Genomic DNA, 22,430 nt, shown 5'->3' with positions numbered 1-22,430 from the left:
CCCACCAAAGCCTCAAATGGGTGACATAAGCGAGCTGCCCCGCCATGAGCGGGCCCATATGTCATTCCGCCCATAGCAACGACGGGTAGTTTCAAGTAGCTTCCAGATGTCCAGGATTTTTTCAACCGCCGCGATCGAGTGAAGTCACCGCGTCGGCGTTTGCTCTACCAACACCGCCAACTTCCTGTTTGATCGCACACAACACGTACCAACAGGCTTGTTGTTCTGACTTGTACCTTGCCACGCATATCCTTTGTTCGCGGCCTAGACAAAAGAGCTTCGACGTACTCGCGGCAATCACGTGTTGCTTGGGTACTTGAGACGCCCGATTTCGAAGTGTATAGTAGCTCGCGGCTCCCGACAAGCATATTCTGGAAGTAATACATCATGTATTGCATGATGGAATTCGTTTCCAAGTAACACTACGGATGACTCAAGAGCGTGGTTGGTTAGCGATTCAGCCGAAATCAAGCATCCTCCTGGTTACGCTCTTCTGGTGCCGCTACTTCCCTGATGCTGTCTACGACATTCTGACCTCAACAGTGTCGTGGCTATTGACGTCGCACACTGCACAGTAATGACGCTTCTCAGCCGTGACCTAAACTTGACGCGGCAGAGTTTGCGGATGCTGGGGAACATTATTGATGCGTTGGAGGGCTTCATGTTTTTTGGTTGAATGAAACCGTAGGGCGCTTTGGTAGTAATAATGGCACTACTAATCTTCCGCTCGCTGTGCCTTACGAGCTGGGAAAAACAATTCCGTTGCAGATTACATTGTGTTTCCTTCTAGCTTCTGCTACGGGATCTGGAGCTCAGGAGGTTTTCACTGAATTCGCGCAGGTTGATCACGTAGTCAAACCACATGCCTGGTGTATACGAGGTAACTGAGCGTCGGCGCGCTGTGGGTATTCGCTCAATGTCATCGCCAGGGTCTACTCTTATAAACTATCCTTTTGTACAGTCCCAAGTCATACAGCCTCATATATCGTACATCTGTCTTCCGTCTTCCTACTGCTCCAAATCCTCCGCCGCCCTACTAAACGCGTTTCTAACCTCCTCTCCAGGCCCCCTCTTCCTCCAAATATTCTCACTATTCGGCCCACTTTTGAGCTTCTCCTCCTTCTCTCTATATCGATCCTGAATCATCCTCTCCTTAACGTCCTGCCCACTATAACTGTTCTTGGTGCGCATGCAGAACCAGAAGTCGTTCCAGTGGTCGGAGCAACTGCGTAATTGACCGTAGCGATATAGGTCGTTGAAGTGGCCGCCTAGTGAGGAGCAGTAGAAGGCGCTGTCAAAGGCGGCGCGGCAGGACATTGAGCGCGGGAGGGTGGGGTCGTATTCTTCGGGGGTGTCGGCATCGTTGGATGGAGTCTGGGGTTTCAAAGGAGAGGACGAGGGCGTGTTTGTGGAGAAGGAGGGTGGTGCGAGGTGTGGGTGGGCGGCGTAGAAGTCGGGGTCGTGGGGTGCGGAGTCGGGTTGCTGGCGTGGAGGGTTCTCTATTGTTGGTGTAGGCGCATCGCTGGGTTTTTGTACGGGTGATGCTGTGGTGGATATGGTTCGTGGCTGTTGATTCGTGGAGGCATCTGCGCCTGAGCTTGAGAAGGGCCACCAGGTCATTGTGAGGTGTGCGCGTGTGTATAGGAACCGGCGTGGTAGGTATGCGAGAGACGCGATATTCGGAAGACTTGCGATATGAACTGCAGCAGTCAATGGTGTGGGTTGTCGCGCGCCGAAATCCCGGCAAACGTTTAATCGATATACTGCGACTAGTGATAATGCAATTGGTTGAGGCTAGTACGTTGTAGCTCGAATGTTCAGACGTCTAGGCTCTGGGTGCAATCCGCGGGGCGTGAGGCTTGGGCAGAAATTCAAGAAATCCGCAAGGAGAATGCACACTTCCGGCGAATCAGACTCGAGACGGCCCGCACACGTGAGCGGGAAGACTATACGCTACGTCATGCATCGCACTTGCAGCTGCCTTGGAGATCCCTCCAACTCCACCTTTACGCGTCTTGTGCGTCGTCTAATTCCTCGGTTGTGCCTACACGACGTGTTGCCTTTGCGTTTGTATTCTTTTCTCGACACTCCCTACGGCCTGTTAGCGATCGCCGTCTCGGTAATATTCAACGCAGACAACACCCAACCTGTGCCGTATCCGCCCCACCTTGTGTTTACCACCTACAACCGCCCCGAACGTGGCATCAACGCATTGACGGCCGTTCCCTATGACTCCACGCAGCCCTACGACATAACGATACCCCTCCGCCTCCGACATACCCTACACCCCACCTACCTACCTACCTACCTACCCCCTTCGAAGCCCGGCCTGGGTAACGGCCCCCCACCGCCACCATGCTTGAGGGACTCGTGTCAACTCTGCTGAATCGGTTCTTGGGCATGTATGTCCAGAACTTCGATCCAAAGCAGTTAAACGTCGGAATCTGGTCTGGCGATGTCAAGCTACGGGACCTCGAGCTCCGTCGCGAAGCCCTAGACCAGCTACGCCTACCGCTGAACGTTGTCGAAGGACACCTTGGCTCACTCACACTATCCATACCCTGGTCGAATCTACGAGGAAAGCCACTGAAGGTCAACATCGAAGATGTTTTCCTGCTGGCAGCGCCCAAGGAGGATGCAGACTACGACGCTGAAGAGGAGGACAAGCGTGCGCACGCCGTCAAGATGGAGAAGCTCGACAGCGCAGAGCTGCTGAAAGAGCGGAACACAGAAGGTATGAGCGCGGAAGAGCAGCAGAAGAATCAGAGCTTCACGGCGAGCTTGATCACTGCGATCGTCGACAATGTCCAAATCACAGTCAAGAACATCCACATCCGATACGAAGACTCAATCGCCGACCCCGGACACCCGTTCGCCCTTGGTGTCACCCTCGCAGACTTCAGTGCCATCAGCACCGACGAGAACTGGAAGCCGACCTTCATCCAGGGTACATCCGCCTCGACACACAAGCTGGCCACGCTTGGCTCGTTAGCAGTATACTGGGATACAGACGCGAAGCTCATTGGAACTGGAAAGGGCAGCCAGAGTAGCGATGAGCAGCAAATCGACCGAGCAGACTTCATTGAGCGCGCAAAGGGCATGATTGCACGAGGCGATAACCCAGACTTGGGTGACCACCAGTTCATTCTCAAGCCCATCAGCGGTCGCGCTGGTATAGAGATGGACAAGACCGGTAAATTGGACGTCGCAAAGATGAAGGCTCGACTCCTCTTCGACGAGCTTGGTTTCATCATCGATGAGGATCAATATCGCGACGCACTCATGCTGGTCGACCTGTTCCACTACTTCATCCGCCATCAAGAGTACAAGAGGCTGCAGCCCAAGTCATCACCTAAGGAGGATCCTGCTGGCTGGCTTCGCTTTGCCGGTCAGGCTGTGCTCGACAAGATTCACGAAAGGAACCGGCAATGGAGCTGGGATTACTTCAAAGAGCGCCGCGACGACCGCATACGGTACATTGAGCTCTTCAAGAAGAAGAAGCGCGAGGAGAAGCTCGATGCTACAGAGGCTGAAGATCTTGATAAACTCGAGCGAAAGCTTAAGTATGAGGACCTCCGTTTCTGGCGCTCGCTGGCCCGCAATCAGCTGCGCAAGGAAAATGTCGGTGTCAAGAAGCCGCCGCCCAAGCAAACCTGGACTTCTTGGGTGTGGGGAAGTAAACAGGAAGAATCCCATGAGGACGAGAACACTCAGATGAGCGAACAACAGAGAAAAGAGCTGTACGACGCCATTGACTGGGACGAGAAGAAGGCCATTACCGAGTCGGTGGATATGCCTCGCGAATACGTCAAGTTGGAGGTCAATATGAGCCTGCGCACTGGCAGCTTCACACTCAAGCGCGATCCCCATGGCAAATCGAACGAGATACTCCGGCTACTCTTCGACTCGTTCAGCACTCAATTCCTGCAACGTACAGATTCCATGTTCGTCAAGGTCGCGCTTGAAGGCATGCGCCTCTACGACGGTACCACAGAAGGCAGTCTTTTCCCTCAAATCATTACAGTCAAGGATGCACCGCCTGTGCCGGACGACAAGCGTATCGAAGAGCTGAACGATGATGAATCACCCAAGGACGATGATGACGACGAGGAAGGTGATGAGAAAGAAGACCCGTTCTTCTTCCTCACGTTTGAGAACAACCCACTCGACGGAGCGGCCGATACAAACTTGACTATGAAGTTGAAGGGAATGGAGTTCGTCTACAACCCCAGGTTCGTCGTTGAGGTGGCCAAATTCTTCAAGCCTCCAGAGCGACACATGGAGTCTATCGGCGCACTCATGGAGACTGCCGGAGCGACCGTCGAGGGCATCCGGCAACAGACGCGCGCAGGTCTGGAATTCGCCCTCACCGAGCATAAGACCATCAACGCGCAACTCGACCTACAAGCCCCGCTTATCATTGTACCAGACTCTGTCACGAAAAAGTCAAGTAACTGTCTCATCGTCGATGCTGGTCATGTGAGCGTAACGAGTGAACTTGTTGACAAGGACACCCTTCGTGACATACAATCGAAGCAAAAGCAGCAGTATACTGACGAGGATTTCCGAAAGCTGGAAAAGCTCATGTACGACAAGTTCAACCTGGCACTCCACTCGACGCAAGTGCTCATCGGGCCATCTATTGAAGAGACTCGCGCGCAGCTTGAACAAGATTCCAGCTTGAAGAACTACCACATTGTCGACCGGATCAACATGGACTTCAAGATTGAGATATGCATTGTCCCCAAGGCGTCAGATCTGACCAAGTTCCGTGTGTCTGGAAATTTGCCGGTGCTCCACGCATCGGTATCGGACTCCAAGTACAAGAACTTAATGAAGCTGATTGATGTTGCTATACCCAAGTTTGATAACGACGCACCCAAGAAGCCAGTAATCGAGGGCGCGAAGGGTGCATCCAACCTCAAACCCACAAGCGATGCCAAGGCTGATTCAGACCCTCTTGGACGGACGCGCTCAAAGTCATTTGCATTTGCTGCACAAGAGCATGAGCTCGTCATGGAAGAGGAAGGTCACAGTGAAACAGACGAGAAGTTTGCAGATGCCCCGGAGAAGCGAGATGAGACGAAAGAGGCACATCTACATCAGCGCAACTTCGAATTCAAGTTCACTGTCGACAAGCTCAAGGGTTCGCTTTACAGGGCAGATCCGGAGGGCAGAAAATCTGATCAACTGCTGGTTGAGCTCATCGCAGAAAGCTTCGATCTTGATTTCTATCAAGAGGCTTTCGAGATGGCTGCGGATGTTCGTCTCAAGAGCTTGGCTGTGGAGGACCACGTCGAAGAGTCTACCATTCCCGAATTCAAGAACATCATCTCGTCCGAAGATGTTTCTGCAGACGAACAGAAGGATCTCTTTACGCTCAAGTTCGTCAAGGTGAACAAGGAGTCTCCGGAGTTCCAAACCAAGTACGAGGGCATTGCGACCAACTTGGACGTGGCTGTCTCAACGATCAACCTGATAGTAACCAGACGGACGTTGCTCACGCTACTGGACTTCGTTCTCGATACATTTACCAATCCCGGCCAGCCGCAGAATCAGCAAGCTCAGATAACGGATAAGGAAGCAGAACAAGCCGTTGCTGTCCAATCTCAAGCAGAGCCCGACAAAATACGCATCCGAGCAGAGATGAAGCGCATTGCCGTTGTTTTGAACAACGACGGAATACGCTTAGCTACGCTAAGTTTGAACTCTGGAGATGTTGGCATCTTCCTCAGCGGCAAGACGATGCGCATTGGTGGACGACTCGGAAATCTGTCGCTCATCGACGACATCAACCAAGGTGTCTCTGAAGAGTCATCTCTCCGTCAACTTGTGACCATTGAGGGCAAGAATCTGGCCGACTTCAGTTACGAGACCTTTGATGCGGACGCGGAGAGCTACCCTGGATACGACATGGCTGTCACGCTCAAGACGGGATCTATCAAGATCAACTTCCTTACGGAGCCTTTCCGTAAGATCATGGAGTTCGCTGTCAAGTTCGGTAAGATGCAAGCCATCTTCAATGCAGCTCGCCAGGCTGCTGCGAACCAGGCAACACAAATCCAGCAACGAGCGACCAAGTTCCACTTCGATATCACCATCAGTACGCCTATCGTTGTATTCCCACGAATGGTGGTCTCCGACAAGCCGGATCGCGATACTCTTACTGCAAACTTGGGAGAGATCTATGCCAAGAACAGCTTTGTCCCTCTTGACGACTCCAAGGGCGCCGAGACCGCGAACAAGCTTTCGGCCGGTATCAGGAACATCAAGCTCACATCGAAGCTGCACTACGATGAGAACCGTTCTGAGGAGCTACAGCTCATCGACAAGGTCGATCTCGATTTCAACATCACCATGGTTGAACATAAGGCTGGACAGAAGCGACCGGACCTTGAGATTGACGGGTCAATGTCAGACATCAACCTGATGCTCACACCTGAACAAATGAAGTTCGCACTGGAACTGTCTCGCTCAATACCCGCAGCGTTTGCCACGGAGTCTGACGCTATAGACCAAGATGTGCAGGCCGAACTACCTCGCGCGACGACGGAGCCTGCGCGACGACTCACGGACAAGGACAACACAGAAGAAGACTCTTCAAAGAATGTAGTTTCATCCCAAGGACCAGAGCTACAATCTGACGGCGACAAATGGACGAAGCTGGACTTTGTCTTCAAGGTCGGCACCATCGGCTTGGAGCTCGTCAAATCTGAGGATGGCCAGCCTGTAGGCGATGTTGAGGCCGCTAGCCTCTCGAAGTTCTCCCTCAACGACACGAACGTCAAGGTTCGCATGATCAGCGATGGAGCGATGGAGGCCGAACTAGTTGTGCAATCTTTCACGATTCGAGACAGCCGTACGCAAGGAACCAACAAGTTCCGCAAGATCATGTCACTCATCAACAACGACGTCAAGCAGCAATTCATGGCCAGTGTTTCCATCTCGGGCGGAAAAGAGAAGAGCATGATTGCACTTCTGACCATCGATAGCCCAAGAATCATTTTGGCTCTTGACTATCTTTTTGCTCTGCAAGCCTTTGCAAATGCAGGCCTCGCTACCGACGAGCCGTTGGCTATCGAGGAAGTAGCCGAGCAAGAAGAAACTGACAGCGATGACGATATCATGTCGCCAGATGGCTCTCGAACCTTAGAACAACCAGAGCCTGTCAAAGAGTCTGCTGATGGTGGTATGAACATGTCATTCCGTGTCAACTTGGTGGATGCGCAGGTTGTGCTCATTGCCAACCCCGCCATGGCCAGTTCAGAGGCCATCGTCCTTGGTACAAAGCAAGTGCTCATTTCTAAGCAACAAGCAATGACGCTACAGGTCGACAAGGTTGGCATGTTTCTATGCCGCATGGATCGCTTCGAGACCAACCGAATGCGTATCCTTGACGACTTCAGCATCCAAACAGCGCTCGACATCAGAAACCAAGGCTCGCAGTCTTCGATGATGAGCATTACCGTCGATATTGAGCCTCTTGTACTTCGCTTGTCGCTCCGTGATATCCTGCTAGCTATGCAGATTGTCAACAGAGCGTCGGCAATGGCAGCCCCAGCTGAAAAGAGTATGCCCTCGGCAGAAGCCAAGCAGCTCAAGACAGGCACACCGTCAAAGAAAGGGACTTCGCATGCAGGCAAAGCAGTGTCCAATAAGCCTCGGACCAAGTCTCTCGCGACAACCAGGCGATCTAGTCAGCAGGTCGGGAAGCAACAGGCACCCCCTTCTTCTGCTGTACTCAAGCGGGAAGAACTTCATATTAGCGTTGAAGGCATACGCGTTGTTCTCATCGGCGATGTACATGAGATGCCTATGCTCGATTGGCGCGTGAAGAAGTTCGGTGTCGACGTAAGAGACTGGTCAGGAGCGATGGTCGCCGACACCTCGCTTGACACCCTCGTCAATGTCTACAACTTCTCCAAGTCTGCGTGGGAGCCTCTTATTGAGCCTTGGGCAGTTGGCTTCCACATGTCCAAAGATCAAAATCCCGACAAATTAGCTGTTGACATCTACTCCCGCAAAGCCATGGAACTGACGGTAACAGCTGCGACGATCGCACTGGGATCCAAATCGTTCGACTTCCTCACCAGTGAAGATGACATCTTGTCCAAGCCTCGGGGTAGCGACGCTCCGTACCGTGTACGCAACTACACGGGTTTCAGCCTCGATGTCTGGGCAGAAGGCAAAGAGCAAGAAGGCTTTGCAGCTAAGCTTGAAGATGGTGAAGAGCAGCCTTGGCGATTTGAAGATCCCATGTCAACCAGAGAAACGCTCTCCACAGATGGCGCAACTGGCATGCTTGGGATCAAGCTACAAGGCAGTGGCTTCGATACTCTCACACGTGTACCCGTACATCGAGAGGGCGAATTCTTGTACAACCTCAAACCGAAGCAAGACCGCATCCAGCATCGTCTATTGATTGAGGTGAAGCTTGGCGCCGACAACATCAAGAACATCACCATTCGTTCCCCAATGTTGGTAGAGAACAACACTCAGATCCCGATCGAACTTGGTATGTACAGCCCGGAAGACGGCCATCTCCTCAAGATCGACAAGATTGCCCCTGGAGATGCCAGACCTGCACCTGTCGGTGCCTGCTTTATGCACTCTATCGTCATCCGTCCCGACCAAGGCTTCGGCTATGCTTGGTCCAACGAGCGCTTGTTCTGGAAGGACCTACTCAAGCGACCCACAAGGACGATCACTTGCCGTGGCGAGCAAGACGATCAATCACCTCCGTTCTACTTCCAGCTTCATGCGGCCTACGATAAGAAGGATCCTCTGACTGGCGTCTACCCATACATGCGACTACGCCTCCAGGCACCCGTCGAAGTACATAACCTTCTTCCATACGACTTCAAGTATAGAATCTACGACAGTAACACGAAGAAGGACTGGACGAACTTCCTTAGAAAGGGTGGTATCAGCCCAGTTCATGTAGTGGAACTGTCGCATCTTCTCCTCATCAGTGTTGAGATGCAAGATGGACCTTTCAAGCCCAGCAAATTTGGCATCATTAATTCGACCGATCGCGAGAGCTTTAGGAGAGAGAAGGTGCTGGAGGTCAAGGACAACAACGACACTACTCTGCACCTCAATATGCATTTTTTGTAAGCACAATACAAAGCGATCTACTCGCACATATACTAACAACTCCCAGCAACTTCCCTGATGGTGGTGGCGCTTTCAAGGTTGCCATCTACAGTCCTTACATCGTCCTCAACCGTACCGGCCTCCAACTTGATGTCCGAGCCCAGCAGCTCATGGGCCAAGCCAGGGCTGCTGCTGGACAAGGTGTCGTATCAGACAACCAGAACGATGCTGGCAAGGCCTTGCCCTTTATGTTCTCTTACCCGACAGAGAACAAGAAGAACCGTGCTCTCATCAAGGTTGGCGACTCGAACTGGAGCAAGCCTCAGAGTTTTGATGCAATCGGTAGCACATACACAGTAGCCTTGCCGTCCAACAAGGCACGCTCTGATATGCACTTGGGCGTCTCTGTCTCAGAGGGCGAAGGCAAGTACAACTTGACCAAGACCGTTTCTATCGCGCCGCGCTTCATCGTCAACAACAAGATGAAGGAAGAGCTGCTCATTCGGGAGCCTGGTCAGTCTGATTGGATGACAGTCAAGGACGGCGAGCTCTTCCCACTTCGTTGGCTGCGACAAGGTGGAGCACCACAGTTGTCCCTCTGCTACCCTGGTGTTAATAACCAGTGGTCTTCTCCTTTCAACATCTCTAACGTCGGCAACGTCCATGTCAAGCTTTCGAAGGCTGGACAGCGCCAGAAGCTTGTTCGTGTCGACATTTTAATGGAGGCGGCAACGATATTCTGCCATGTCAGCGTTGAGAACAAGCATTGGCCGTTCTCATTCAAGAATATGAGCGACCAAGAGTTCCTGTACTGGCAAGCTAACCCCAACCTGGATGAGGACGAGGATGATCGCGGTTCTGGTTTCCGACCGATCAGGTACCGCCTGCCTCCCAGGAGTATCATGCCATATGCGTGGGATTTCCCGGCTGCGAAGAACAAGGAGATTGTTATCAGCGCCAATGGCCGAGAGCGACATGTCAAGCTTGCCGAGATTGGTCCGCTCATTCCATTCAAAATACCGCCTGGCCAAGAACGTGGCGGCATGAAGGTCATCGATCTGAACGTCGTCGCGAAAGGTCCCACGCAGACTCTCGAAGTATCGAACTACAAGCCATCTAAGAGTATGTACAAGCAGAAGTCTACTGGCTCATCTTCGACGGCGACCGGCTTCGAGGTCAAGGACATGGATACAGACGTCACTTTCAAGGCGCAGATACGCCTTGCTGGTATCGGCATATCGCTCGTGAACCGCCACCTGAAGGAGCTGGTGTATGTTACACTACGCGACATTGAGATGAAATACTCCGACTCGCCCCTCTACCAGATGGTCAACATGCAAGTAAAGTGGATCCAGATCGACAATCAACTCTACGGCGGCATCTTCCCGATCATATTCTACCCCAGTGTCGTTCCAAAGACGGGTAAGGAGATGGAGGCGCATCCCATCTTCCAAACGACCATCACCAAGGTCAAGGACGACTCGTATGGTGTGCTTTACATCAAATACTTCACCTTCCTCCTCCAGCAAATGACGATAGAAATTGACGAGGACTTCATCTTCGCCATGATCGACTTCGCGAATATCCCTGGCGCTTCTTGGTCCGAAGAGAAGCAGGGTAAGCTATGGGATGACAATCTCAGCATTCCCGAGCCGAAGCAGGAGCAGTCTGGCCAGGACGTCTACTTTGAGCTACTCCATCTGCAGCCTATGCAAATTGATCTGTCATTCGTTCGAACAGAGCGGATCAACGCCGAGGACACCATGAGCACTTCGAATCCGTTCATGTTCGCAGTCAATGTTCTCACCATGTCGATTGGCAACGTCAACGATGCACCAGTACGATACAACTCTTTGATGCTGGAGAACGCACGCATCTCGACGACTGCATTAATCAACAATATCAAGAACCATTACGTGCAGGAGTCGCTGCGACAAGTGCACGTCATCATCGGGTCCGCCGACTTCCTCGGTAACCCAGTTGGTCTGTTCAACAACATCAGCTCTGGCGTTGCAGATATTTTCTACGAGCCGTACCAGGGTCTTGTCAAATCTGATCGACCCGAAGACCTTGGTATTGGTATCGCGAAGGGTGCATCTAGTTTCGTCAAGAAGTCCGTATTCGGATTCTCAGACAGTATGGCCAAGTTCACTGGCAGTATGTCAAAGGGTCTCTCTGCGGCCACGTTGGACAAAGAGTTCCAGGACCAGCGTCGCATGTCGCGGTCTCGCAACAGGCCCAAGCACGCGCTCTACGGTATCACATCTGGTGGCAACGCCTTCGCCAGTAGTCTTGCCAGTGGTCTTGGTGGTCTCGCCCGTCACCCCATTCAAGGAGCTGAGAAGGAAGGTGCTCTTGGTTTCGTAAAGGGAGTCGGCAAAGGACTGCTGGGTGTACCTACCAAGGCTGCCATCGGAGCCTTTGACCTTGCTTCCAACATGGCAGAAGGTGTGCGTAACACCACCACTGTCTTCGACCAGGAAGGCCTCGACCGCGTGCGCCTCACGCGCTTCATTGGCACGGATGGCATCGTGCGCCCCTACTCTCAACGCGAAGCGCTCGGTCAGTTCTGGCTGAAGACACTTGATAACGGCAAGTACTTCAACGAAGACTACATTGCGCATCTTGAGCTGCAGAACAAGGAGATGCTCGTTATGCTCACGTACAACGGCCTTATGATGGTGCGCACGAAGAAGCTACAGACTGAATGGGATGTACCGCTCAAGGACGTTCAGACCATCAGCAAAGAGAGGACTGGCCTGGGTATCACGCTCAAGGGAGGCACGAACGGGCCTTTCATCCCGGTTAGTGACGAGGAGAGTAGGAACTGGTTCTACCGACAGGTTGCTGTGGGTGTTAATGCTTATAATGACCGGTGGAATGCGAAGGGTTGATTGAGATGGGGAATGAGGGAGCAGAAGGGGAAGTATAATGAGGTTAATGAGTACATGGCATAGCGTGGTTTTTGATTGAGTTTGCGATTTCGATTGGACTCCTATAATGTGTATTCTTTCTATTAATCAGACAGTTTTTCTCTTGGAAAAATGCAGCAATATTATCGTGCGTCATCTTCAGGTCGACTCGTCAGTATGGCCGGACTAGAGCGAGGCTGGGCCGAGTTATCATCGAGTTGATACTATGGCGTAGAAGACCCACCGCGCAACGGCACATTTTGTCTCATGGTGACAGCTCCTTCACGTTATTTACGGGTCGCGGCACCGTTGCGGTCCACTACAAGCAAGGATCATGATTGCGATGCCGAAGCATGGCCGGCGATGATGAAAACCATGCATGACGTCAGACTGGCGTCGCGCGTCAACTTGCGGGGGAAGCTTGGAGCTGCAATCGCAATACTATCTAACTCCATCTTCTCTTGTCTTCTCCCCAATATACCCAGCTCGTGCTTTTTGTACATTACGAAATCCGCGTTGTACATCACTCTTGCTTTTCTATATTCCACCTTACCTATCCGTTAATCTAATATGCTTCGCAACGGAGCGTCGCGCCTTGCGCTGAGGTCGGTAACAGTGCCCAAGTCGGCACGACCGGCTGCGAGCTTCACGCGCACAACGCCTTCTCTGCAATGGGCTACACAATTTGGTTCTCTGGCTGCGAGGAGACCGCAATTAGCGCAAGCGGCTGCTGCGCAATTGAAGCCTGCGTCTGCGGTCTTGCGCCGCAGCATGGCTGATAAGACATTGACGGAAGGGCAGAAGCAGGCGGAGAGTAGATATGCACAGGAGAAGATCAAGCCCACGCCAGAGACTGTGACGAGCACCAGTTCCACACATCCCATGTTTTCGGAAATTGGCACGGAGCAGCCGCAGAACGACGTGGATATGGCGGCGGGGTTGAAGCACGATGTGGTATGTATACGCCATTCTTATACATAGTAATCTAGGTATAGCTACTAACAAAACCCAGGGCACCATCAAAGACACATTCTCCCTCGCCGAAGTCCCTCGCGAAGCATACTACATGGGTCTCGCAGGCACGCTTCCCTACCTCGCAACCTCCATCTCCACCGTGTACCTCTCGTGGGAACTAAACCACTCCAACGCCGGCTACGGCATGATATTCTCGCAAAAAGACGCTACATACCTCCTCTCCCTTATCGAGCCCCTGCAAATCGGATACGGAGCGTCTATCCTCAGTTTCCTGGGTGCTATCCACTGGGGTCTTGAATGGGCGGGCTACGGAGGCACACAGGGCTACAAGCGCTATGCGATTGGTGTTGTAGCGCCCATGGTGGCTTGGTCAACACTGCTCATGCCTATTGAGGGCGCGCTCATCTCGCAGTTTTTGGGTTTCGTCGGGTTGTACTATGTTGATACTCGTACGTCCTTTATCCTTATCCCTTAACCCACCCCCATCCATGCACTAACATGATACACAGGCGTAAGCCGCCTCGGCTGGACTCCTAGCTGGTACGCCGTATACCGCTTCGTCCTCACCGCCATCGTCGGAGCCAGTATCGTCCTCACACTCATCAGCCGCAGCGAGCTTCCGGAACATATCCCTGGTCCTGTTGACCGCGAGAAGGTTTTCAAGGAAGAGGGGTCGAGCGAGGAGAAGCTGGCTAAGCATGAGCATGCGGCTGTCGAGAAGAAGAAGCAGGCTGCGCGCAGTGATGACAGGGGCGAGAAATAAGCGTGTGTGAGTAGGGGGATCTGAGAAGGCTAGGCTTTTTTTTATGGCGACGAGGCGTTCCTGGCGAGGAAACCATGGTCATGTTTTCGTTTTTGTGTGTATAGTTCTGAGTACCCTACTTTGACATGTGATATTTTGAACGAAACCATTCTGTTGTTTGACTTGGTTGTTGGTCGCGTGAGCTGTGATTTCAGGTATTGCACATGTTTTGAAGCCTGGCCAGCAGCGCTTGCTGGAGCAGACTCATTACATTGACAGACAGAATCCCCGATAGTTGTGCATATTCATGGATATCGCATTCTGGAAAACATCCATGTCTGTCAGCAAAGAAGAAGTACGCCCGAAATGCGAATTACCCATAGTCGGGCCATTCCGCCCTCCACCCCTCGCGTGCCAATGGCAACTGTGGCACCTCCGCCCTTGGCTCCGCACCTTGCACATGCGCCCTCGATCGTCATCGCTCCCAATCTGTCCCCAACCCTCACTCTTCGACCTATCGAACCCGCCCAACCACTCTCCAAACTAATTGCGCTATGCGCATTACCCTCCTTCCTTGCGACGCCCTCCTCTCTACAACGCGATGATCTCCTCGGGCTTCACCAACGCGCCCGTAACGCAATTCCTCGTCTTCGGCACCGTCATTGGCGCGCTGCTCGCCACGATTACGGATTCGAGATTCTATCTGCATATCCAGGTCGTGCCGCATTTGTGGCAGTATGGGCAATTTTGGAGGGTTGGGGTTTGGACGGTATGTTTGGTTCTCTTCTTGGAGGAATGGGAGTGGGAATGGATAGAGGATGATGATGCTAACGCGAAATCACAGCTGAGTTTCACGAACTCAACAGAAGTACTCTTCGCCGTCTTGACATTCTACCAACTCCGTGTTGTGGAAAGAATTTGGGGGAGTAGGAAGTTCGCTGTATGTATTCCCCATCCCATCCATCCAACCCCCCCATACCCAGCGCATCCAAGCTAACAAACAAACCTACAGTCCTTCCTCCTCTCCACCCTCCCCTACACAACCCTTCTCCCGCCTCTCCTCCTCACTCTCGTCCTCCGCCCCCTTACCTTCGGCCGCATGAACCACCTCCCCGCAGGACCCACGCCCATCCTCTTCGCCCTCCTCGCAAACTACTACGCCGCAATCCCGTCCACCTACCGCTATAAAATCTCTCCCTGGGCCGCCGACCCCCCATCGTCACAGTCCTTCTACACTCGCTCCATAACCCTAACTTCGAAATCGCTATCCTACCTCCCCCCATTACAACTCGCGCTGTCACAATTCCCTGGCTCGCTCTTGGCGGCGGCGGTGGGTTGGGGGGTTGGCACGGCGTATAGGCGCGACGTGCTGCCGGGCGCGGCGAGGTGGAGGGTGCCTGGGTGGGTAGTGGGAGAGGAGAAGAAGGATGGGTTTGAGGGGTTGAGGGCGAGGCTGGATGCTGAGAGGGAGAGGGAGGGGGGTGGAGCGGGGTTGGCGACGGGGATCCTAGCGGAAGGGACGGGGGAGGCGAGGCAGAGGAGGACGTTGGGGGATGTGGTTGCTGAGCAGTTTAGGGGGAGGGGGTAGGATCGAGAAGGGATGAAGGGGAGATGCAATGTTTGGCTTGAAGTTCTGTGTCTTGGACATGTGGGATCACGATATGTTTTGTCTGTCATGTCAAGAGACTTCAAATACCAAGGATAGGTGATGATATTATATAAGGTGATGTCGATACCTCGACTAGTGATACAGTTTCCTTCTCTTCTGCCCTCTAGACAGACCGATAAAAGCTCGATATAGATGCGAAACAAAGCCGCAATCTCAAAACCTTCCCACGCTATCAATCATAGCCTCCTCGCGGAGTATACTTTCTTTCTTCTCAAACGCCGTTGTCAAAATAAACCCACAATATTAGGCCGTACAATCATTAAAAGACTAACCAAACTTAACGAAGAGAAAAAACAGAGTCTCGAGACCCCTTACCGCCCCTCATCTTACTCATAAAGTCCTCCGTACTCTCCTTGGCATTGAACAGTAAGTCCTTTTCTGCAGACACAGGATGACTGTTCAGCGCACTCGAGGCAGTAGGCGTAGGTCTCCTACTCTGACGATGACCCGTTGTGCTATTACTCCTCGTCCTCTTGGGCACGAGCGTGGCGTTGATAGGAGCAGAGGCAGCAGAAGAAGAAGAAGGATTTGGCCCGGCGTCAAAACGTTGCAGTGTTTGTGTCTGTTGAGCTTGCATTTGTTGAGCCATCGCCTGCGAATGAGTCAAACGATCTAAACTGCGCCACCATTGCTCCTTCGCTTTCCGTGGATCTACCTCGCTTGTTAGATCGAGCGTAGAAGCATTAGAGGCAGGAGAGTAGGAGTGGTTTGGAGTGGTGATTTCCCACCCTGGTGCCATGGAATGTCTGTTCGTTGGGGGAGTTTGATTGGCGCCTACGTCGACGGAGGAGGAGCGGTGACGTGGTGAGTGACGCTGGGGGTGCTCGTTTGAACGCTCCGAGGTTCTATACCCGCTGCTGGGTGGAGGAACGTGAGGGGAGGCCTCTCGAGTGGATTGATGACGACCTAGGGAACTACCGGGTGTATTGGTAGTACTGGGTATGTAGCTTGAGGATGGGCGCTGGTCGGTTGAAGCTCGACTTGTGGTTCTGCGGGGACGGTATAGGCCTCGTAGACCGTCTGGCTGGCGGTCAGGAGCTTGAGGGGCACATGTGTGCGGGCGAGGTGGGGAGATTTCTGCTGCGTCCATCAGAGACAGCGGACGTGCCTGATCGATTTGGCGAACGTGCTCACGGCGTCTTGAGGGAGTGGCGGACCTATCATCCGCTACGATAGAAGGAACCTGTTGCTGGTGGGCCGCAGGAATTGCGGGGACTTCTGGTGTGGGAGAAAGAGACGCATCACGTAGTGCCCTCAATGATACTGCAGACATGCGTTCAACGAGATCACGAGCAGATCGTCGTCGCTCTTGCGTCAGATCAAGAAACTTCCTCGACCGCTCTGAAGGTGTGAAGGACTTGATCGATGCGGTACTATGCTTGGCTTGGGGCGATTCTGGCTGGCTGTAGTAATCCGAGTCAAAGTGAGAAGTAGAAGGCCGTGACTCGTCCACACTGAAGACGCGAAGTGGGAACTTGCCAGGGCTGTTGATCAGCGTGCTAGCGGGCGAATGGCTTTCTATAGCCATGACTCGTTGTTTGAGTTGCTGGAGTTCTTCCGACAATAATTCCTTCTCTTCCTCCATCTTGATGATGTGCTCGGCAGCTTCTTCGATGGCGAGCTCGTGATCTGCCCAGTGCGCCGCGCTCTCGCTTGCTATAGCAGTGAGCTCCATGTTGGTCTTCCGATGCTCCTCGTTGATTTCTCGCAGATTCGACATTTCTTCATCCATCTTTTCCAGTTTGAGCCTGAGTTGCTTGTTCTCCGCATTCAGCTCGTAATTCTCGTCCTCTAGTGGCTCAAGTCGCTCCACTTGTTCTTTGGCGGCCGTCAAATCATGCTGCAGCACCCGGTTGTCCTTCTTCAGCAGCTCCACTCGCATGTTGGCAGTCATGAGCGTCTGCTTCAACTTGCCGATCTCGTCTGTGAGTTCTCGGCTCGTCCTGGAGCGAGGGGGACCAGCATCGCTAGGTCTTCGTCGTCGGATGGGCGAAACGGGGGTTGTTTGTTCTTCCGTGAGGGCGAATTGATCAAAAATATCAGGCGAAGTCTTGGGCGTGCTTATCTCTGGAGGCTTCTGCGCGGGTGGTGGGGGTAATTTGATATCCTGAGGTGAAGGAGTAGGCGTACCCTGTGCCCTCCGTGCTTGCAGCGCGTTCCGAAGGTATTCTGATTTCGGCGCGACAGCGTGGGAGCTCGATCGAGAAAGCGTAGGTCTGGTTTGATCGGGGGTAGACGGCCTATAGTCTACCCCACGCGAGGAAGCGTGTGATGCCGACGTGTTCGACATGTTGGTGTGGAGTTCCGGTGATTAACTGCGACCGGCAGTATTATAGGTAGAATTGCAGTGCTCTCAGGCCAGCAGAAACAACCCTCTGTTCGCGAGAGAAAGGTGGTGGCCGACAATGCGATTGTGTAGTCCAAGTCCTGTGCGCGAACAATGTATGCGCCTCCAATTCAAGCAATCGTCACGCGACCAAGACGGGCGATATGGTGTAGTCGGCTGGATAGATTTAGGGCGGGGTATTGCGTAAGGTATGCGAATCGAAGGTGAGGTTTGCGCCTATGCGAGGATTGTTGATAGCAACGGCGCTTGAACGGTCGCGTCGCGTGCGAAGATGGGTGGATAGTCGCTCGAAAGCGGGTCGTGCTTGGGGTCCATTCGCGCTATGGCAGGGACAATGCTACCGTCGACGTATTGCGCAACTGTTGGCGTCCTGGGTTGTCGTGGTAAAAGAAAATGAGCGGTGAAAGTAGTCGAGTGCACGTTACTGGGATCGCGTAGATGGCTTCGATCGTGACTTGACAGTGGGCGCAGTCACTGGCAGGATTGGAAGGAGGAGGCAAAGAAGCGGTTGTATTAGAGACACTTCTACGCGTGAAGGGGACTCGAAAATCGCGAATTGTCTCAGGGATAGCGAAGAGTCGCGTCGGGCAGCAACTGTCGATGGATGGGGGGAGGGAGGGCCAGAAGGGAAGACTTGACCCAGAAAGGGCAAGCCCATAGGGGCACAGCGGGAGCCCTTGGCCGGCGCGACCCAGCACAGCGGATTGCAGGTCGCGTCAACACTTCCTATTCGTGCTTTTGGCAAATGGGTGGGGATGAACCTGGTTAGCCCCTGGCGTTGACGAGGTTGACGAGTGCGGTTCCTGGGATTGCTGCATGAGCGACGCATGTCGTCACAAGAAACATTACGAACAAGACTTTGCGATTGCGGGGGATTGTCAGCATTGTGATAACTATCTCGGGGCGCATCGTGCTTTTCCATACGATGTCCTCAGCATCTACGACAAGATACGCCACATAGGGCGAAAGCGCCTGCGAGCCCGAGTGCGGCGCAGAGTGGCGCGTTCCCCCCGACCATCCTGACTATGCCCAGTAGCGCTGCCTCCAACGCAGGTCAGTCCTGTCGTTCGTCGGTCGTCGCCGAGGTGACTTGTGATGTGGCACACAACAATGTCCAGGTTTCCGTGGTCTCCTAGCTCTTATCGTTTACTTTTCTTTTTATATCAAATCCGCGACGTAGTTGACGTAGTCTACCACGATTTCAAACCCTCCATCCAAGATCTCCTTCGCCTCGGCCTTGTCCCTGCCGTGTCGCCGTCAACCTGCATACTTCAGCTGTCAAGCTCAGGCCTCAACCTTCGCGTTGCCCAAGCATTCGGGCTCCCCTCCGACAAGCGATCGCCCGGCATAATGTCGGCGCCAACACTGTCATTCGGGCAATTTTTTTGCTCGCTAGCTGCCTACTTGGTGGTTTTGTCACGTCGCAAGTAGACGGTGAATTGCTGAGTTAATGGCTTGGCCGAACCCTGTGCCCCGCTGCTCTGCATGTGGGGCTCAAGGAGAGAAAGTTTATGTCTATCGTGAAATATTAAAGATATACAATAGTTTGTGGCCTCGTGCATGTGGGGAGCGGGGGATGGTGATCATTCCATCTCGACCACCACTCCAGCCTGTCGCAGTCGGTCCTCCCACTCGACGCGCAGCCTCTCCATCTCCTCCCAGCACTTCCTCCCCGTCTCTGTGAAACGCTCTTGGCTCTCCTTGGTCAGGTCTTTGGCGTACGGATCCCTCCCCTTCCTCTTGTACTCTCCCAGCTTGCCTCCCCATCCCCATCCTGCCACCTCTGTGCGATCTACACGCTCTCTACCCCAGACATCCGCCGCGCTTCCCCACTTCCCTACGCCTTCCTTTGCTTCCATGTTGTCCAGCGTATTTTGACTTGCAAGCGCCAGCCAAACCATGGCAGTCGCGCCCTTGTCCACCGAGATGGTATGCCAGTCGCTGCCGAGAAGGCGCGCTATGTAGAAAGCGGCAACCATGGCCCATTGGAGGATGAGGGGAAGAGGCACTATCGATGTGGCGCATATGCCTGGGTGTGTAACGTAGAGTCGTGGCTTCGTAGTCTTTTCCGTATCTTGGGCGTGCTCGAGGTACTGGTCGACAGGCTCCGTGGTTGAAGGTAATCTAGAGGTAATGGCCAGGACATCTGTCAGCCTCTTGGTAGCCTCGTATGGCATATGCGATGTGATGCCTTGTATGTCTTCTAGGTCGAATACATGCTCGTACGCCTCCAAGCTGCTGACCCAAATCATCCTGCCCCGTGTCCCCTCGTTCCTAGGATGTTTCGCCAATAATGGTGCGAGGTAGTGTCCCAGCAGATAGTGCCCAAAGACATTGGCGCAGAAGACCTCGCCTAAGGGGGGCTCCTTTTCCGTCTTCTTGTCCGCAGGTATTTGTTCCTTTGCAAGCCATTCACGACCAGAAATCTTGTACGTCGGCCAGGTGGTAGCCTGCAACCACTTTGTGCAGACCGACCAAACGGCGCGCGACCAGTCGATACCCGTCCATCCACCTATACCAGCGTTGCAGATGACTGCATCGAGCTTTGGTGTCGTTTGCCGGAGTTTCTTGCTCAGCTTCTGCACAGAGACCAAACTCAGCAGATCCAGTCGCTCCTGGCGGAAATACACGCGATTCTGCAGCACCTGTGCAATGCCCGGCAGCTTTTGTTCATGGCTGCGAATGACCTTGCGCAGATGCTGTTGTAGCGTCTCGATCGTCGCGTCGCCTTTCCGTTGGTCGCGTGTTGTGATGATGAGGACGAGGGATTCGTCTTGAGGACGCGTTTGTAGGAATTCGTCGATCAAACGGGTTCCAATACCAAGCCCCAGGCCACTACACATGGGTCAATTCATTGCATACGAGAAAATGGCAGATATACGAACCTGTTTGCGCCCGTGACGAGAACATAAAAGCCATTGTCGGGTGTGGGAATGTCTTCGAGATGCGACATATTGGCTGACGTGATGGAGGATGAGCGATGCCTGTTCCTGAATTCGCTACGGCAAAAGGCGCGCTTTGACCAATCACCACCTACATCACTCTTGAACACGACTTTTGGTTGGACAATTCATGGAAGCATTTGCGAGTATCTAAACAACTTTTGGTATGAGCGTGTATCATGGAAGAGTCCAGAGGCTACTAAGAGACTGCAAGTCTGGACAGAATGAACGCGTATAGTGGAAATAACCTTGAAATGTATCATAGGATCAAATCGCGTTACCGAGCTGGACATCACTTGTGTGAGCAGTCTGAGATGATCTCGATCCTATCGTAGTTTAGATCCTCAAATCATTTATGGTGCACATGTCAGTCTTGAACCCGCTGCACACGCGGGTAACAACTACACCGCACCATTGAAACCCAGTATGCTACTAAGGCAATTTGAAGACCTGCGTCTTTCTACGGAAAAGACCTCTTCCCCTCTAGCCCCCTCCAAAATGCACTTCCAAAGTTATACCAATAGTCGACCGGTTCAATGTCCATTGAGCCACCGCCTGTGGCTCTTCAGCAAACAAAGTTTACGCCTTTACACGGCGCCCCATCCCCCACATGGACCTCGTCACGAGACGAACAAACGACCAAGTGCCGCGCCCGCGACGCAAATAAACCAACGCTTTTTTTTTTGGCCCTTGAAGGTAAACTTCTTCAAACTCTATTATCCAATGTGGGTTCGCACATTGCATTATCTCGCTTTTGTTCCTCGTCACGATACACATTCCTTGTAGTGGAGGCAGTAGCGCTGTTGATGCGTGAAGAGCGGTATGCCAGGATGGACCATGTGTAGCCCAAGGGATCCACGACATGGACTTACGCGCATGGGACGGTATGACAGACAGTTTGTGTCAAACTCTTTGATAGCGAGTTGGGGTAGCTCCCGCTGATCATGTGTACCCCCCAGACTTCGAGGTTTGTGGCCAAGAAGGCGTGCGTATGCTGGGCAGGATGCATACGTAGACATATGCTGTCGTCAGCTTTGTAACCCGCATGATGCCCCAGATCAACGTATTTGCAAGGATGTTGCACGGCATCTCGGTAGCCTTGGCGGTGCGCAGCGCGTCTGGCAGGGTCCTGGCGGAATGTCGCGGATATGCAATACCTTGTACAGCGGAGGATTGTTCACATGAACCAACCTTGCAAGTCAGCCTTACCGCAATCATCGCCGTGCTCCTGAGTAAGTGTACTATCGGTGAAAACGCCGAGACACGGCAAAGACGTGATCACCCGCCGCCTCACAGCACTACAGTCTTTCGTACATACGCCTCTGACAGTCCAACCGAGCTTGATATTCGTCCGTAGTTGGGTTCTCCCTGCTACAGGGAGGGGATGTGGGGCCTGTTTGCGGTAAGACCACGCGGTTGGCCATCGTCAGGTCAGGTCAGGTATAACTTCATACATTGAATTCTTTCGCAGCGGCCCAACCCAAGGCAGGGCTGATGAGGTTGGTGATCGCCTCTGTTCCAAAACTCGTATCAGTGTCATTGACAAATCATGCTCATGCTGATCCCGTTGTTCGAACTATTGGGGTAGGGACTGCGAGGTTATACAGAACATTGTGCGTTACCAACCGGATGGTGAAGCGGAGGTTGAAAGTATATTGCCGAGTAAGGCCCGGGCTGTCGACGCGCCGGAGAGCATATCGTCAGTTTATGCCGGTTATCAGATTGTGGAAGCAGGAGCGATGCCCAG

At 53.1% G+C, this 22,430-nt stretch overlaps 6 protein-coding genes across 6 annotated transcripts; 3 read left to right on the top strand and 3 right to left on the bottom strand.

The window, feature by feature from the left end:
• Positions 1-754: 754 nt before the first annotated feature.
• On the bottom strand, positions 755-1,876 carry BKA58DRAFT_3239 (uncharacterized protein). The gene has a single exon (XM_046167935.1). It carries the CDS (start codon positions 1,618-1,620, stop codon positions 1,009-1,011), a length of 612 nt encoding a protein of 203 aa, XP_046030365.1. The 5' UTR covers positions 1,621-1,876; the 3' UTR covers positions 755-1,008.
• Positions 1,877-1,998: 122 nt separating this feature from the next.
• On the top strand, positions 1,999-12,163 carry BKA58DRAFT_327479 (uncharacterized protein). Its single transcript, XM_046168107.1, has 2 exons — positions 1,999-9,113; positions 9,164-12,163. The coding sequence occupies exons 1-2, from the start codon at positions 2,356-2,358 to the stop codon at positions 11,988-11,990; spliced, it is 9,585 nt and encodes a 3,194-aa protein (XP_046030364.1). The 5' UTR covers positions 1,999-2,355; the 3' UTR covers positions 11,991-12,163.
• A 244-nt stretch (positions 12,164-12,407) lies between these two features.
• Positions 12,408-13,893, top strand: BKA58DRAFT_349659 (uncharacterized protein). The gene is made up of 3 exons (XM_046168498.1): positions 12,408-12,962; positions 13,021-13,432; positions 13,493-13,893. The coding sequence occupies exons 1-3, from the start codon at positions 12,579-12,581 to the stop codon at positions 13,744-13,746; spliced, it is 1,050 nt and encodes a 349-aa protein (XP_046030363.1). The 5' UTR covers positions 12,408-12,578; the 3' UTR covers positions 13,747-13,893.
• Positions 13,894-14,036: 143 nt separating this feature from the next.
• On the top strand, positions 14,037-15,492 carry BKA58DRAFT_3207 (uncharacterized protein). The gene is made up of 3 exons (XM_046167777.1): positions 14,037-14,494; positions 14,570-14,665; positions 14,738-15,492. The coding sequence occupies exons 1-3, from the start codon at positions 14,327-14,329 to the stop codon at positions 15,311-15,313; spliced, it is 840 nt and encodes a 279-aa protein (XP_046030362.1). The 5' UTR covers positions 14,037-14,326; the 3' UTR covers positions 15,314-15,492.
• Positions 15,493-15,671: 179 nt separating this feature from the next.
• BKA58DRAFT_305592 (uncharacterized protein) lies at positions 15,672-17,684 on the bottom strand (the record flags this gene model as incomplete). The annotated part of the gene is made up of 2 exons (XM_046167072.1): positions 15,672-15,830; positions 15,876-17,684. 2 exons carry the CDS (start codon positions 17,682-17,684, stop codon positions 15,672-15,674), a joined length of 1,968 nt encoding a protein of 655 aa, XP_046030361.1.
• Positions 17,685-19,248: 1,564 nt separating this feature from the next.
• Positions 19,249-20,901, bottom strand: BKA58DRAFT_3186 (3-keto-steroid reductase). Its single transcript, XM_046167680.1, has 2 exons — positions 20,627-20,901; positions 19,249-20,576 (listed from the first exon to the last, which is right to left on the bottom strand). Exons 1-2 carry the CDS (start codon positions 20,692-20,694, stop codon positions 19,325-19,327), a joined length of 1,320 nt encoding a protein of 439 aa, XP_046030360.1. The 5' UTR covers positions 20,695-20,901; the 3' UTR covers positions 19,249-19,324.
• Between the last annotated feature and the right edge of the window lie 1,529 nt (positions 20,902-22,430).

This window comes from Alternaria rosae (genome assembly GCF_020736505.1).
Source record: "Alternaria rosae strain MPI-PUGE-AT-0040 chromosome Unknown BKA58scaffold_1, whole genome shotgun sequence".
Taxonomy (NCBI): domain Eukaryota; kingdom Fungi; phylum Ascomycota; class Dothideomycetes; order Pleosporales; family Pleosporaceae; genus Alternaria; species Alternaria rosae.
Note: the sequence above shows the minus strand (reverse complement) of the source record. Positions and strands in the feature narration are given on the sequence as shown.